The sequence below is a fragment of the Phaethon lepturus genome, unplaced genomic scaffold (genome assembly GCF_000687285.1).
Source record: "Phaethon lepturus isolate BGI_N335 unplaced genomic scaffold, ASM68728v1 scaffold53947, whole genome shotgun sequence".
NCBI classification, from domain to species: domain Eukaryota; kingdom Metazoa; phylum Chordata; class Aves; order Phaethontiformes; family Phaethontidae; genus Phaethon; species Phaethon lepturus.
The window spans coordinates 7,798-25,658 of record NW_010553639.1 but is presented as its reverse complement, the minus strand read 5'-3'; the positions used below and the strand labels follow the sequence as shown (position 1 = coordinate 25,658).

Here is a 17,861-nt window from a genome sequence, read left to right as displayed (position 1 = left end):
TACCCGGCTTCCACACCGGGCTGTCGGTGCCTCGCCGCCAGCGTTCCCAGCCGCTGACGCTCATGCTACAAAACCCTCTCGCAACTTTGCAGCACACCAGGGAGCAGCTCCTCAAACGCCAGAGCCTAGAAGCCCTCCCGGCCAGAGCCTGGTGGCATTGCCCACAGGTTCCATGCGCAGCCACACCGGAGCAGAGGGAGGTTTCTTTACCCCAGGAGAGGCAAACCGCTCAGAGGATTTGCTTCCACACTCACAACCGTCCCAAAAATTCAAGAACCACCGCAGCGAGAGCCATAGCCCCTGCCCCAGCCCAGGAAAGTGGCCAACAGCAGGTTGCTGCAGGCACCACAACGTCTTCCTACAGTGGCATTTTAGGTCTTTTTTTGCTTTGAACAAGGTCCCACCCCAGATTTTCTGCAGCATGAAGCTTTGAAAGAATTACACGTTTCTTGCAACGGTGTATGGTCTTGCAAGCTTGCTGCTGGCAGGGACGTGCGGAGCCCTTTGGGAAGCACCAGGATGTACAGCAAGGTCACTGTGGCTTGTGTTTCAAAAAGGAGATGACAAAGGCAGGCTGAAACAGCTCTTTGAAATGCAAAGAATTATTCAGGTTATTCATAATTTCATTTTTTAACTGCAAATGATTAAGTTTTTGTTTTTACCGGTGGCTTTTCTTATCTATTTACGGATCCTTTTCCTACCTATTTTCCAGAAAGCCAGACAAAGGGGAGGAAATAAAACATGTTTAATCAAAGATGTCTCCAAAGAACAGACTAGGAGTGTACTTAACTCACTTGGTCTGCAACATATGTAAAGAACCAAATGCCTTTCTGCTTAATGTGATTACTCACAGGCCTCCAGATGCAAAGGAAAGATCTCATCTTCTTACATGTAAGCATCTTTATGCACTGTAAGAATGAGATTATCGAGTAATCACTATAAAAATGAACTATCTCTTTTCAGGGCTACGTCAGTCACTTTTCTTGGCTAAATCATTTTATGCTTTTATATTAATTGATTGGAATACTAATAAAGTGATTTACATTTATACATGAACACATAGTTTGGCCATGAAAAATCACATAACTTCCCAAAGACAAACCTGAAGGCACATAGAGACAGTGTTGTCAGAGTGTGGCTTTTAAATGGAGTACATATGGGGTATAGAAACTATTGAAAAAGTAGTAAGTCCAAGTGATGGGTACTGATACACACTGACCATGACTATTCTTTCCTTTATTTTCCCACTCCAGAGATAGATGGAAGTATCTACCCTTGATGCCCTAAAACTTCAGCACAGGACTAACGGTTGGGTCGGTTACTCTCTGCCTGCAAGCAGCTGCAAACATACAGAGCCGAAGCGTCGAGACAGAGGTGCTCGGGGTGGCAGTGCCAGGGTGCAGCTCATGTCTGCTCTCATTGCAAACCAGCAATGCCTCCCCAGAGCATACGGTCTCACACAAGTGGAAATCTGCTTAGGTTAGGCTTAGAGATGCAGACACACTGAAAACTGGTGAGATTTTGTACATCGCATTCGTTAAAAATCCAAGTCACCGTCTCCAATTAATTTCTTGAAGACGTTCCTGGCTCTGGAGCACTAATCAGTCATTTGAGAGCCTGGCTTGCACTTGTTGTAACCGCCGAGGCGAGCCCCCAGCGCCCCGCTGCACACGTGCGTCGGGCAGGAGTTTGCAATGAAATCAAAATCACAGCAGCGGTTTGCAGAGCTCAGAAACACATCGCACATATCTATTGGGCATTTAATCCCTGGTAAACTGCTCCTCGTTCCTTTAGGAACTGGGACTCCAAGGTCCTCTCTTAGGTTTCTCTCTCCAGTATGAACCACCCTGAATGATCTCCCCGCGGAGCCGGCAAGGCAAGCGGAGGGTGCGTGCAGCAAGGGCTCGCTGCCGACAGCCCCGCGGGAAGGGGTGCCTCCCACCTCCGTCGCAGATGACTAACACAGCCGGGGCCCTGTGCAACCAAAAGGAAGATTTTTATCCTCAAAATCTGACAGGCATCATTAGCAACAGACATGGCTCACTGCACAGTGCCATCCAAACAGCCATGGAAGGAGTTAACGGCTTCTCCTACTGGAAATATTTCCTTGCCATGATGTCTCGCTTCACACTGAACGTTAAAATATTTTTCCACAGTTAAAGTGATGCTTCGCTGAGATCTCAGCACATGCAGTTGGGTTTCCCTATATTTGTATAAACAAGGTAAACTTGAAGAATTTGTGACTGAAATTTTCTCTGTGAGTTTCTCGTGACTTACGGTCATTAAATTCTTTATAATTGTATATTCTGCATCCAGTAAGGCCGCTGCAAGTTGGTAATTCATTGATACTGCTCTGACTGCCTGTGCAAGGGTTTTTGTGAAAAATATTTTAAAATCTCAAGTGAAAGCTTCTTTTTTCCTCTCTCCACTTCTCCTGTCATACTGATTTTTCAAATCCTGAAAATTTGTCAGGAAGAGAGGCAGCCAGCTCTGAGAGGGTGCCGCTTAAAGGCAGATGTCATCCCAGACTGAGCAAATTCCAAGCCAAGAGGAAGTACAAGGCTTAAAATGGGAATGGTTTTAAATATGAGATTGTGATCAGGCACCGCAGAAGCAAGGACAGATGAAACTATCATCTTCCAACTCTTCACTAAGAGGCAAAAAACTGGTAGTCTGGAAACAGTGCCTGACACACGGTGACGAGGCAGGAGCAAGGACTGCCCGGCCAACCTGCACCCACACGTGCTGAGTGGCTGCTGGCTGGGCTCAGGCGTGCACACAGCACCCCAGATTTCTCCAGCACTTTGACTTGGGAGGAACATCTCAGGGATGAGACATGCTCACACATCTGATTTGATATACACGTGATCTTGCTGGGTACATCAGCTCAGTGTAGCATCTGCCTGGAGCTGGAGGGTGCTTCGCCCGCCTCCTTTGCACAACGCGTTACATCCCTGAGGTGAATCCCGCAGCCGTGGGAAGCTGGTTTTCACTCTGTGTTTCCCTGGACCCTTGAATTCCTCCTGGCTCCGGCTGCTTGCTTGTCCTCTGCCCGGGGCTCTGCGTTCTCCCTACAGCTCCATGGCACAGTAGGACGCGCACCCACTCCTAGTCAGGCTGTGATGTTGCAATCATTGCACTGGGCAGAGACCAGCAGGGATGTTCTCCACATGAAAAAGGGTCTTTCCTCTAAAAATACCCAACACATTGGAGCTGGCAGTGCAGAGGAGATGCTGGAGCGTGTGGCTGGGGTAGGTGTAAGCTGAGCATAACCCTAAGCCACTTCCCAACACCACTCACTGGCAGGAGCTGCTTTTGCTCAGAAGGGTCTTTATATTCTGAACAAATAAGGTCATTTAGGCTTGGTTTAAAGACTGCGAAATTGCGAACAGCAGCTTCGGTAATGGACACAGGTTAAACAACCTGTAGATTCAGTTACAATCAATTACACAAAACAAATTAAATCAATGCCACGTTAATGCTGCAGCGGATTGCACCGTGCATCCTGTGACACACACGACTGCCGCAGCTGCATCAGGAAAGTCCTGGACAACGGCAAACGGCCACATCACAATCTGACATTAGTATTTTTTCTCTTTCCTTTTTCTATTGCTACACAGGATAACGTGGTTGGTCAGAAGAAAGAATTATTTTCCACGAGAAAATTAAAATGGCAGATCTCTGCAACTAAACCTTTGATGAGGCAGTTTGAAATGAGATATTATTTTATATACATTATTATCCACTGAATCAAGCAGAAGCAAGGCACTTTATTTATTTACTGTTTCTGTAGGGACCTCTTTATGTTGCCTGTTCTCTCTCTCCTCTGTGAAGATTTCCCCTCTTTTCCTCACCATTTTCTAAGGAGAGAGGAAAGGTTCAAACAACCCCAAAAAGAAGAGGATTCATTTCCTTTGATGTGGAATGAGAATTTTTCCTTCTGTATCAGTTAATCAGTTTTGAGTTATGCAAACTTAAATAAAACAAATTCCATCTCCTTGCAGCAGGAAAATTTTTCCCCTCAACTCCCCATGATGCTAAGATTACCTTCCTACAGTTTAATCTTTTGCTTACTGTTACTGAAGTTATGTCCTTTAACAGGCACAGCCTTTCTGCGCTGATGATTTATTTTCCTTTCTATTATATTGTTCTGATGCTCCTTATTGGTGGCTTTGAGTCATTTAAGGCACAAGCCTCAGCCAAATGTCTGGTTTCTGTCAATCATAAACTTACTTTTCTTAAATATAATAATAACCTTTAAGATTGTTCTTAAAGCCAGAATTAACACTTTCCTTACGTCAATCCTCACTAAACTCCCACCACCTTCCCTTTGAATTGCTCTTCACGCCACGATTTCAGAGAAATATTTCCTCTACCTTAGTGAAACCTTATCTTTGCAGTGACGGAGGAGAGCGTTCCCCGTGGAAGGGAGAGCGAGGCAACCCTACAGCCTGCAGATGCCAAGACCTGACCCAACTTCAGCGCAGCGGAGAACCAGTGCACAGCCCTTACCAGCCTGGCAAGACCAAAGGGTGCCTCACGGGGCGTGAGGCACTAACAGGTAATGGACAGCTAGGACAAAACAGCTCTCACTGGCTTTACAGTCTTGATTTATAAGATGACGAATGCACAGCAGCACTTGCTTTTTATCACAAGCCTTCAGGCATCAGTAAAAAGAAAAACAAGGGCGTGAACAGCCACAGCTTGATGGGTGCATAGAATGATTAACTGGAAAGTGAAGAATCTCATAAGCCAGCACGGAGACACAAATATACTGGGAGCTCAGGGTAATACTGGAAAACCAGCCACAAAATTCTCCAAAGCAAAATCATTTGGCTGAACCCAGCAGTAATTAGCAATAAGCAATCTCCCTGCCTAGGCTTTGGTCACGGGCAGAGTTTCATTTACCTGCTGATGATGCCTAAGATCTCCTCTTCCCTTTTTTCCCCACTGATGAAGCTCTGCTGCCACAGGTGTATGGCTTGGACCCCAATCCTGCAACCACCCAGCTACGCATTCATTATTTGTGTGACCACCATCACTGCAGGCAGTGGGAGAGAAGCGGTGAATCCCACAAGTACCTAGAAGCTTAGGACCGAACTCCACTTGCATATAGTCTCTGTTACTCTTGATGTTAAAAGCTTAAACCACTATTAAGATTAAAAAAAACAGATGAATGCAGAGCTGCTTTGGGCATTGGGACACTTGGATCTCCCAGACCACGCCACAGTCTCAACCACCAAAAAAGCAAAGAGGTTAAAACCCGAAAACACTGCAAGTGCACACTTACAATCAGAGGCCCTCTGTTGTTTTCGCGGTACTTGTTCTGGAAGAAGATATAAACCACGGTGGCAGCCAGCGAGTAGAGGAAGGCAAAGACTGCAATGGTGACGAAGAACTCTGCCGAAGAGGAGAAGTCCCCTATCAAGGAGAGCTTTTCTCGGCGCTTGCCTTCACAAGTGGGAGCATCGAAATTCACTTGATGCAACCTGGAAAACATCCCAAAGAGCAGCAGGTGAAGTGTAAAAAAAGGAAACCGTTATCTGAATAAAGATATAAATGCATTTGCTGTCTCCCTATCTTATTCCTGATGCACATTGATCTCCCGCTTGAATAACTGGCCCTGTAAGTAGTCTTGTGAGCTGTGCTCTTCAGAGCTGCTCGTACACGTGAGGTTACTTCCATCTGAGCATCCAGGTGAGACTGAGGACCTGAACACATCTTTTAATCAATCTCAGAGAAAAGTTGATGTTCCAATGGTTTGGTACCCCCCATCCCCCAGGGTTTTGCCATAGCAACAGCTGAAAAAGAAACTACTTGATTCTTGAATCCTTACAATCAAGGTGGCAGAAAACAGGTCTTATCCTCTAGACTGAGCCCATGAAATACCTGGGTTTGGAACTTCACAACTTCCTTGCATAAAATTGCCTAGTGCATGGCTAGCTGTGGCTGTTAGCCCATGGGGCTGTGAGCCATATAGTGCTTCTACATTAAAAGCTTTTAAAACCAAGCTGCAGCCGAAATAGACAACTTGGGTCAAAGAAACAGTCTGCACGCCCTGGTTTAAGCAATCGAAGCCCTAACCTTATACTCACGCACCATTTGCAATCAGCGACCAAGCTAATAGATTTGCGGTTCTGTCTGGCAGCTTCTGCTAGAGCCTTTTTTGCTGTAATAATTTTAATTTCCGATTCAGAGAGAGAAAGGGGATCCTTGGAGGGGCTACTTCGGCAGGTCCTGCTGCACGGCCCAGATTAGCATCAGCGGGGACACGGGGCCCAACGCGGGATCACGCTGTTCTGCTCCGCGCAGGGGGAGCGGAGGGGACGAAGCCAGCAGCAAGTTAACAGCAGCAATTAAAGAAGTTACGATTCGGCGCAGAGAAAGGATGAGGCCTTCTGGGAGACATTCCTCTGCTCAAGGGCAATTAGTGTGTGCAACAGCGACCCAACAGCAGCAGCAGCCATGAATATATGACTAAATAAAAAGTTAGGTCCCCAGAGGAAAACAAAGTACCCACAGTAGAAATCACAAAAGATGGATTAACGGATGTTGGAGGATTACATGACTTTTTGCTTTTCCTGGTCCAAACTAAATGTACCCGAACGCGTAGGCAGAACCTTTTCATCGGCAGTTGATGCGTAACGCCGGTTATTTGCCTCAGGCATTTTCTTCCCCGAGCTTCTGTCACTATAGTAGTGGTGGGATGAAAACAAGAAACACGTCTGCCTAGATTGAGGAGATGAGCAGCGGCTGAGTTGCCTCCCCTACGCAAACCCAGCGAAGTCTGATGAAAACCGAACACATGAGAGAGACTCTAACGCTCGCGATCAGACAGTTTCCTGACTCGGTTTCAAAGCTTCCTGGCATCAGTGCACACACACTTTCTGTCAGGGCTTATTGTTCTTTCCTAAAAGGGGGGAAAAAGGGGGAAGGAAGGTTTCCTAGTGCCTGTCATGCCGATTTTGCAGCCTGGAGAAAAAGTGGTTTTGTTTTAATCATCACCAGGATTATGGAAAGATTTGAAATGAATGATTTGCATGGTCTGAAAAGAAAGCTTTCTCTGCTTTCCTCACGCACAGCTGCTTGGCTGCTGTACTGACACAGAACGAAACTGGGAACCTGGTTCAAAACCCCTTGAGAACAGCAGCAGGCTCCGTGGGGTGCTGGATCAGTAAGAAACTTGGCCCCATCCCTCCTTCCCCAGGGGAAGGCAATGCTGTGCAGCCAGAGGCTGTCCTCACGGTCCTCCTCAGGTCTCCTCTCCAGGGCTTGAGGCTGGGTTCAAGCCAGGTTTCACCTTCCACCCGGCCCAGAGGCAGGGGGGACCCCCGCGATGGCTGGGGACCACCCCGTGCTCGCGTCCACCGGCCAACCCCGGGTCCCCTGCTCAGCCCAGACTTTGCAACGCAGCTCGGAGGCACATAAGGTTGGGTGTTCCCCCTCCCTCAAACCACCAAATGCTTCAGTAGCGTTTTCTGGTTCTTAAATAATTAACTATATTTGCTGTGTTTGAACGCCACGCGCGGGCACCGCAGCTGCTTGCTACGGGCCCCGCTGCAGCGTGCGGTATCTGCTTTTCCAGCTGCATGCAGCGGGAAGGCTCTGGCCCCTCACGGGGAAAGCCAGGCTTTGCTGCGATGGTGGGAGCTCCACGGTTTGATGTTACCACCTCACACTGCAAATAGGCTTTAGAGAATTGCTCTGGTCCTCACATTTCTTTCACAAGCCCTATGGAACTGAGCAAAGGTACATTAAATACAAGCTGATTGCTTTGGGGAAAAAAAAAGCAATGGAAGAATAAGGCAATTCTGCATGCGTTCTATCGTGTAAAACACATCTTTGGGGTAGTTGGGTTTTTTTCTCCCCTGGAGTCCTGACATAGCAGACGGGGCAATGCATGGTGTTGCATTGCAGGTCACACTCCTGCACATACCAGAGATGAAATAATTTATGGAAAGATTCTATCCAGATTTTGACCAAGAGCTGCTGCCCACCCCCTGCACCTCCAGCTGGCCTCAGTCACCACAGCCCCATCCAGTCTAATGACCAAGAACCCACCAGCCTTTCTGAAACATGGCAAAGCAACTGAGACCCCTTCCCTTTTCTATTCCCTGTTTTCCTGACTGCACCTTAGTTCTGAATCATGAGCCAGAAAGAAACATTCATATATTATATTAACATCTCACTCATATCTTCCCAGCAGTGTTTTGTGGCCAAGCATCTGCCAGTGATACCAGATCACAGAAGCTTTGTTCCATCAAGTTATTTTTATTCACTTGCTTCTCTTTTTAGATTTCCCTAGCCTGTAAGAGGATGTGCAGTAATTGGTGCCTCTTGTGGCCACCTCCCCTCTGCCCAAAAAGCCGAGATCTCGGCTGTGCAAAGGGCCCCAAAATAGACCATGACTCAGACCTGGGAAGAGGAGAAGGTGGCAGGGAAGCGAGGTGAGCCAAGCCCTGGGGTGGTTAGGGTGGATGCTGACTTCACAGGAGGCATTTGAAAAGTTTCTTTAAAGCAGGGGAGGATCAGTGACAGAAAATCCAGTTTTACCAATTGAAACCTCTTTGATCCAGAATGGCATCCAGATTTTTCCACCAATGTTGCTGAGTCAGCCTTTCTGGGCACAGGATGGCTTAGTGATTACTCACAAAAATTAATTGCCTCTACCTCTGCCTCCCACTTTTTATGTAATTCTACCTGTTCTGCCTCTTACTTCCTCTGACTTATTCTTCTTTCACCTTCTCTTATCTCTCATTCTTTACACCCCACCTTTTCCTTCAAGTGATCCTTGGCCAGTGTCTTCCTTCTGCTGCTTTTCTTATCTCCAGCACCACCACTGCATTTCACCTTTGCCTCTCCATTTCCCAAACAAAACCAGGGGCCCCAGGAGCAACCCTTTGCAATCACGTGCCTTGCACTTTATTAAACATCTGAGAAATACTGTTGGGCTGCATCAGCAGGAGAGATTTTTCACTGATTGACGGAAAATGCAAATAAGGAACACTTCAGTAATAAATTTACCTAATTAGGGAAAAAAGTAATGAAAAAGTAATGAAAAATCTTCCCTCCCCAAGTTCCTCTAAAAATGAGCTGGCCAGTGCTTTTTGCCTTGTATTGCACTGAGTATTGTTATTAATTCGGAAATAAAGCTGATGACTCAGGAACATGACCTGGCACCCCACGCTCAGCAGAGCAGCGCTAAGGTCAACCTCACTGCTCATTGCTACTGACACCATCCCCTTCGCCTGCTGGGTCTGTTTGCCAACAACAGCCACCATTGCCAAGCCATCCGGGTCTGAATTCCCCCAAATTCACTTCAATCTGAAGCAAGTCCACCAAAGGCAGTCAAGTTTCAGTGATGAAGTCACAGTAATTAAGGGCTTCTGAGGTTTCTTCTACCATTTGGCAAACTTTCCGTTGCCGTGGGAAATATGATGACAAGACAGCTGTATTGTTTAGCTTGACAAGATCAAAAGAGGGCAGGAATGTTTTACAGTGAAAAAAAGGATTTTTACATTGTTCCACAATAGCGAAGAGCGTTTAGGTTTTCAGACACTAATTACCCCTGCTCTGAAAACAATACATGAAGCCAGACATGCCGAACAAAGCTACAGCTGTTACATGTGCGTGGGGGAGCAGAAGCTGTGCTCTCCCTGTAAATGTGAAATTGCCTTTCTTCCCTGAACTTCCCTAGCACAACACTCAAGCCACAATTTACTTTTAATTATAGCCCCTCTTTCTTTAGAGCAGCCCAGTCTACCTGATGACCCTTGAGCACAAAAATGGCCTGAGCCAACCGGCCCAAAGACCAATGTTGTCCCGTGTCCCACTCTACCAGCGGGCACAGAAGAGCCCAAGCAGGAGAGCATGCACCAAGTGATCTAATCTTGTCTGACTTGCAAAACCTCCCCCTTCAGCAATGTACACAAGGGGGAAACCAACAGAACATGCAATTAACGGCAAGGATGCGCTCAAGTATTATTGATGAACTGGCACAGATTTCCTCTCCCAGGCTTTGATCAGCGCCTGAATTAATAAATAACAGAGCTCTGTCTCCAAAAATTCTCAATGGGGGTTAGTGTTTCTCCATTCCTTTACTAGGACGTGGTGAAAAACAGGCAAAAAAAGCTATCTGTTTTGGCAGGTTGTCCTATTTTCTGAAAATAGCATCTTGCAATCCACCCCCCAACCCATCTACAACATGCTTGAGCAAAATCTGCAACACCCACACAAAGTGCTTGCAAAAATGCAATAATCTGTTATCCTTTCATTGGGCTTTATTTCCCCCTCACTTGTTTCTGGTAGTTAAACTGTCAATTGTATTTACCATCTGCAAAGCAATGGGAGAAATACACCACTGGAAATTAGTTAGTTATTAGTTCCTCATGGAGGAATTTGCTGTGAAATGTTTATCTTGGCTAATAATCTCCAAAATGAAGGAAAAATGAAATTTCAAAGTACAATAGTGAAATGCTGAAATGCACAGGGCCCCTTAGCAAGTCAAACTGCTCTGGTGAAGCACAGTAACAGGACAGGGGGTTTTGCCTTTCTTTCTCTGGGGTACAAAGTAAAGGCATTTCTTTTAGTCAGCCCTGGAAACACTGCGGCTCCCTCATTTCGGAGGTCTGTGCTGGTGTGCTTTCACACCCGTGCCTCCAACCAGCCAGTCCCTGGGCAAATGCCCCTTCTCGAGGTGTCGAATATGGATTTTCTGCAGGGTTAGTGGAAGAACACTAATAAACGAAAGCCTTTCCTCTCATAGTAGAGCTCATCATTCCCATAAGACTTCCCTAGAGATATTACCTGCATGGAGAAAAATACTTTAAAAGTGACCTTTAATACTCAAGTGAAAGTAGAAATCTGCCTGAAGAAGGAAAAGTCTTTTTGTTAATGAAATCGAGGTCCATTGACTCTTCCAACACTCTTCAGGAGGTTCTCAAGGAGGAAGCAAAGCACACAGTGCTCCTCACTGCAAAGAACACTTCCCCTGGTGCTGGGCAACCCCGCGTGTTCGGGGATAAATCCTGGCTATCTGAAAGGCTGCCCACACAGCAAGGAACAGGCTTCTTTCCTGCCTTCGGGAGCATGGTTGGAGCTGAGCTCTGCAGCCTTCTCCTCCTCCCCCCAGATCTGCTCTCCAAGGACAGGCTCCTGAGGGGGAGAACCCTGCAGCAATGGAGCCACGCCACAAGCTCTCACACACTCCGTGAGCTCTTGCAGAGGGAGCCGCTGCTAAGCAGTTGCCCTCAGTCCATATTTTTTGCTAATTATAACCATTATCCACTAATTCCTGTAGGATCTGAATCTTTGCGCCCCGGCATCCTGGAGCTGTTGAAGTCAGTCTCTTTTTGAGGCAGCCAGCCTGTTAATACCACATTTGAACTGCTTGAAGTCATTAATGCTGAAGTTCTCTCCAGCTCCTCAAAGTCAAATAGCTGAAACGTTAACAGAGCCGTGGACAGCCGTGGGGATGCGATGGGCTTAGCCCAGCAGCGGGACAGCAGGTACCACGGAGGCGACGGCTGCCTGGCCCTTTTGCACTTGAGATGTTCTGGCAAAACCAGAGTTTCCCACCCCTTTGCTAACAGCGACAAGACTGTTTCTCACCCCAAGCCTGCTCTCTAACAGGTCTTTTCCCAAGAGGAAGAAATCACCATTTACCCAGGCATTCCCGTTCCCCACCTGTCCCCCTGCCCATCTGCCATGATGGGCATCCCAGCGCTGCCTGCATATGCCACAGCCATTCGAAATTGTGAGGTGCTTCTCGATATTTCCTGCCTCAGCAGTTTTCCATACCTCATTCTACCAGCCCCCAAACAGCAACACCCCCTCCAGACTCCCCAGTACCCAAAGGTGCCCTCACTACCATCCTCTCCTTGGTCTCCTCCCTTTCCAGAGCAGCAGCACATTAGTTTCTGCCACATACCTACGCCTAGGAAATCAGTTCCTTTTTCTCTGGAGATAGAAAACAAAAATAAAATTATCCAGCTGACTCAGCAATCCAAGCTTGGTCTTTTGTTTCTTTGCTTTCTAGGGGAAGAAACAATACAGTTTGCTGATCAAAGAATATTTGAAAGTGTTTCACTTTGAACTTCTGTCCTCTCAATGAAACCTCACAATTTTTTAACAAAACATCCCAAAGCCCATCTCTCTCTAGAATTATTCAACACTACCAGCAGTTTCACACAAATACATACTTCATCTTGCAAACATTTATTCTTAACTCCTGTCCTGGATCGAACATCCTAAAGATATCCCCTTTGTCACAGCTGCCTTCAGTGGCTTATACCCACCCAAATGCGTGTCCAGAGCAGCATCACCAAAAAACCCCAGAAGATGCTGCTGGAAGCTGACCACGAAAGCTGTATCAACCTATGCAGTCCTCTGGTTTGCATCCAGTCAAAACAATGGAAAATATTCCCCCCCGCCTCGTATTTTCAGTTTCTTTACTTCTCAGGTTTCCAGCCCTCACTTGCACATAGCTGTTGCGCAAACATTTGGCCAGTACTATTTTCTTACAGTATCGTTTTTAATAGGACAAGCTGTCAGCCACAGTTGCTGTCTCAACACACCACATTGCGTGCGCCGTGCTGGGAGAGGTGGCAATTCCTCCAGCGCCGGCAGCTCGGAGCACGCACGCTGCAATGCCTACCCAGAGCATCGCAATATCGCAATATGTACGTCTTCTGCTCAATCCCTTCTCCCATTAACACAGCAAGTCAGAGACCCTCTGAGGTGCTCAGGTCTTGAGGAAGGGAAGCTACAAAACCCTTCTGAGGATGGGGTCTAAAGACATTGCAATAGGGACAACCCCAGTGGTGGTGGGGAGAGGACACCAGTGCCATGCCTGCAACTTGGGATCCCTCTTGCAGGACCCACTCCCAGTGACTGCATTCAGAAAACCTTGAAAAACAGCCTTCACAATAGCTTCATCACACTCCCAGAGGAAGAAATGTCCCGGACGCATGCCAGCCGTAGCAATGAACCTCCCCAGACTGTGCACGTAACAGTAATGCAAACCCTAGTACTCTGCCGTAGCATCAAAAAGGAAATAAACTGGCTCATTATAGAATACCCGCCGCCGGGAGCGCTCAGAAAGCTGAGTGGGTGATCCCAACCCCACTTCCAAGCCTACATCCACACCCAGATTTATCTCCCGAGATATTTTCACAGCTCTTCTCAGAAACACACGCTTTTCCTTGCTGTGCAAGCAGAGCATAGCACTCAAAGACATGCTCCACTGGTCTTTACAAACCCAAATATCTTCTCAGATTGGGCTCTTACATTCTTTGTGGTATAGACTGGTGGCATTGCCCTCTCATTTCCCAAAAACCTGAGCTATTTTCTTGGGGTGAACTGCTTCCTAGTCACTGGGAAGCTTAGGTACTACCTCTGAAAGAAAGTAGCCCTTGATTATCGTTAAAAAAGTCATTGTGTCTGTGGAACAACGCAAATTAGGAGGCCTGGAAACGCCACAGGCCTGTATTCGCTTTGCCACATACACAACTGTCCAACGTTACCGGGTCTCACAACGAGATCCTGACTGAACCCATAGCCCTGATGTCCCTCCGGCTACCCCGTCCTCTGGATGGACACAGGAATCAGCTTCCGAACTGACAAGCCTCTGTAAAGGCAGAACAAAAGCATCCATTTAGAGAAATGACGATCTAAATATCTAGAGATATAACATAAGCAGTAGAAAGCATAAAGCAAAAGCCTAGAAAGCAGTCATTGAATCTAGTAAGACCGTTCCTGGGAAGTGGGTGCATCAAGTCCCCGGGCGGCGCAGTTGCGTGGAGCGATGTGGGGCTGCTGAGCCCCCCCCACACCTCAACACGCTCTGCTGCTGCTCCCATTGCTTCCACCTCCAATTCACCTTGCCTTCCACGGTCGCAGGGGCTGGGGACCTCCACGTAAAGTCAGCGCAAATTCTCAGGCATCACCTGATGTTCAGCCAGAACCACCTGAAAGCATACATCCTTTGCCCTGTAAGACATAGGGTTCACACGCAGTTTAATCTAGGTCTATAAACCCCGAAAGCAGCAATTTCACCTCCAAAACCAGCTGAGCTAAATGCAAGAGCAATTACAGAAGATGCAGCAACGTTCATTCCTTTGTATCATATTTTAACATTAATTTTGTGTTTTAACTATAATTTTCCCAGGTATATATTGTCCTAAGGCACTTAAAGCATGACTCCAATAAAACTCCCAGCCAAAATATTTTCATTTGAAGTACATGCCAAATCCTTTTCTCAGGGAGCCTGTGGGCTCGATTGCAGGCTGAGCAGCACACAGGGCAGGAGCCAAGGCAAACCTGCAGGTCTGCGGACGGACCTGCAGGCAAACTGCCAGCATCTTCACACTGAATGACCCATGAAGTGTTGCTTCTGGGAGTCCACACAGGACAGTGAGAGGTACCTCACTGAGTGGGGCTATGTTGGATGGGGTCAGATGCCCACCCTCTCCAGAATCTATTGAACGAGAAGAAATATTGTGTTAAACTCTTGGCAAATAAATTCATGTAGAAGCCACATGCAGGAGGAGACCAAACACATCCTACATATCCAATTCCCTATGGTCCTGGGGAAACCTCAGGGCTGCTGCACTGCAAATACACATTTGGGAGCAGGGGAAAGGGGAAGGACGTGTGCTTGATCGTCCCCTAGCCAGGTCACCACATGCCGCCTGCGGTATGGGATCAAATGCCAAACAAAGCAAAGCCGAAGGGTTTCTGCTTTGGTTGCTTCTGTACCAGCAGCATGAAAAGGTGCAAAAAGAGATTTGCAAGGGAAGTTGTAAAAAGCCTGACTTTTAGAAAAACCCTTTGTGGCAGGCACAGATAAAACATCATCACTGCACAACACCACAGAGACTATTCATGAATATATATTAAAAATTCAAATTGGGAAAAGCTGCATATCTTAACAAATCCAAAAGTGACTTCCACTTTAAGAACAAATTCTGGCTAAAGTATTAACGAAGATTTTTTCTGTCACCAATACAGTGTTAAGCATAAAACACTGCCTCTATGAAGCAAAATAAGACAGTCTGGATCAATACAATCCAAATTCATCAACAATCCAATTGCTTTGAGTGCCAAAAGAAAAGCTTCTACAATTTAAAAAAGATTTAAGAAGCAGCGTTCTCCCTTCTCTACAGCAGACACCATCTCTGAACAGAAAGTTGCTACCGCTTTCCTTCCCCATTTACTTCCCAGCCAGCTGTGCATCCATGAGCTCTGTGTTGACGCGATGTTTGTGCATGGACGTTCGTAACAGAAGACATAACAGCTGACCAGCCTGAAGAGCTGCAAAGCAAGACAAGTCTCCTCTATGGCCCCAGTTCAGCACTCAAGGACGTGTTTGCCTCAGGTTTTGAGGGATTAAAATCTACAAAGCAGAAGTTAGAGAAAAATGAGAATAGTGACAACAGAGAAGACCTCAACACCTGGAAAAGTCATCTCCTCTGCAGAGCTGCTGCCCTGTGACAAGCCTACTGGCTGCAGCAATCAGCCTCTCCCTGGTCATGCGATGACCGGGGACTTCACAGTTCTACAAATCCTGGCAGCCAGACCTCCTTCTCCGATCTACTCAAGCAACACACCACTGCGCACAGCCCAACACACCAGCAGCATGAATGAGCCAAGACTTATGTAGCCACCCTTGAGCTGTGGCTTCTTGGCTGAGTACAAAATAGTTTGGCACAGAAGCTAAGCCTTTGAGATCAGCTAGCAAATTGTGGGGGTGGATGATCTCTTCCATCATATGACAAGAGCATCGGATGTGCTGAGGACCACGTGCCCAGGGTCAGCCTCGACAAGAAAGTGAAGATGTATCAGATTTCTGGTGGTTTTCTACAGATCTCGTGCAGGAACAAAGTGTCAAATGACTGGAAGCATCTCCCAATCCCTCACTGCTGGGAAAAGGATACTTGCATTTATCGACAATTCAAACACTGGCAGTAATAACTATTCTTTGGCCAAGTTGCCAATCTTGAACGTTTCTACAAAGTGGGTTTTGAGGACTGTAATTAGGGTCAGGAGGAGGCACTCAAAACTAGAAAAGCCACAGAGTCATCCTTATTTTTATCTGTTTTAATCAGACCAGCAATGATTTCAAACTCCCTGACAACAGGAATTAAATGGTACATTGTGCTCATGGACAGCCACTACTGCAGACCACGGCTGTCCAAGCACAAAGCACAGACATTTTCTCCCATGCTACTATCCTCTTAGTCTAAAACAAAAACCTCATAAGACATGCAGGAGCAGAGACAAAAAACAGAGACAGTATTCCCAGAGCCAGTGCGGTCCTTGAGGACCCAGGGGTGCTGGAGAACACCGATTTGCAGATTTTAATTACTTCAGTAGCCTGTAGCCATGCACAAGTAAACGAATGTCATATCAAGCCTCTGAATTATGGAATTCACTCTCTGAATGTAACAACTACAGCTGGTTACAAAAATGTGAAATATTCTTTCCTATTAAAAGCTATGTTAATTCGAAGCTGAAAAGAAATATATTTATTCTGCAGTCTTGAATCACCTTTTCCCTGGCCCAGGAGACAAAGTAACAGCAAACAGCTCTAAGCCAATAGCTCATTGATTAGAGTGCTCAGCTGGGCTGCGTGAGCTCCATGTTCAGGTTGCTTATGGACTTGCTTCAGTAGAGAGACTTAACCGAGGTCTCTGATGCTTCCACTACCAGAGAAGCCATGTGCTGGGGCCATACCTTAAACAGCTCAGGAAGTTCTTGCGTTCATGTCACTATGGAATAAATCTTTTTATTGGGTTTCCAGGAAGAAAAAAAAGATTTTTAAAAAATGGAACTGCAATTTTCTGGTCAGCCCTATAAATTGCCAGAATGTATGAATCACAACTAAGAAAAAACTAATATCTCTATTTCCTAGTTAAAAATACAAGACCAACACTTTGGTCTGCTTTGCATCATTAAGTCACATTAAATATGATGAGACTTTTGTGAAGGTGTCAGTTAGAGATATCTGTATCCTGAAAGATGTATTTCCTGAATTTTGCTCAGCAGGATGCAACATTAGGCTCCTCACTTGTATAATTTCCAGTTTCCACTAGCAGTAGTTAAAACCCAGAAGTCCTTGTTAGGCAAATCTATTCAACAAAAGGCCAAAACTAGGTATAAAAAGCACTGCTGAGCTCAGGGCTTGAAACTGTTGTGGAAGATGATAATTAAAGCCACGACCAACCTCTCAGTGCCCATCCTAAAGAGCCAGTATATGTAATCGGGGCATTGATGAAAATCTCCAGCTTCACTGATGTACTATTGAATGCCGCTCCTTGTCACTTCAGATGTTAACCCCAGATCTGCAGTGCTAGATGAGGTGGTCACAGTTTGGCAAGAAAAGGGACTAAACTGATGAAGCTTTTGTGGACCGACTGATCACAGACCCAGACGGGACCACTGTGACCAAGCAGTTTGTGCTCTTCATTGCTGAACTCCACCCGACCATCCCTGTGACTCCTGTTTGTGCAAAAGCACAGCTTTTCAGAAGGCACCAAGTTTTGATCTAAGGAGTTCCAGGGTGGATATTTCTCCCTTCATTAAGCTGGAACTGGTCATACAGAATTTAACCAGCACCTTTTACCTTCCCAGGAGCTCTGCCAAACCTGCCCAGGAACTGGGGCATCTACATTTTGGCACAGAGCACACCAGAAGCTGGTGCAACTTCTGCTGGCTTGCTTGTGCTTCTGTCTGCCCTCAGAAGTGTTATGAGGCCACAATTTGCCTTTGCAGAACGGGCATCTTCTGTGTGATGAACACGTGCAAAATAAAACATGAACCTTAGGGAGTTTAACTGACTCGATGACTTCATTCTTTCCCAT

At 46.4% G+C, this 17,861-nt stretch overlaps 1 protein-coding gene across 1 annotated transcript in view; it reads right to left on the bottom strand.

Annotated features, from left to right (window-relative positions):
- Window positions 1-5,290: 5,290 nt before the first annotated feature.
- The window catches only part of LOC104624262 (synaptoporin-like), a gene marked incomplete at both ends in the record, with an annotated part of 17,874 nt that continues 5,303 nt past the window's right edge, over window positions 5,291-17,861 (bottom strand). Inside the window, one exon of the mRNA XM_010291585.1 lies at window positions 5,291-5,489. Coding sequence (XP_010289887.1) covers window positions 5,291-5,489 — 199 coding nt within the window. The remainder of the gene's footprint in view (window positions 5,490-17,861) is intronic.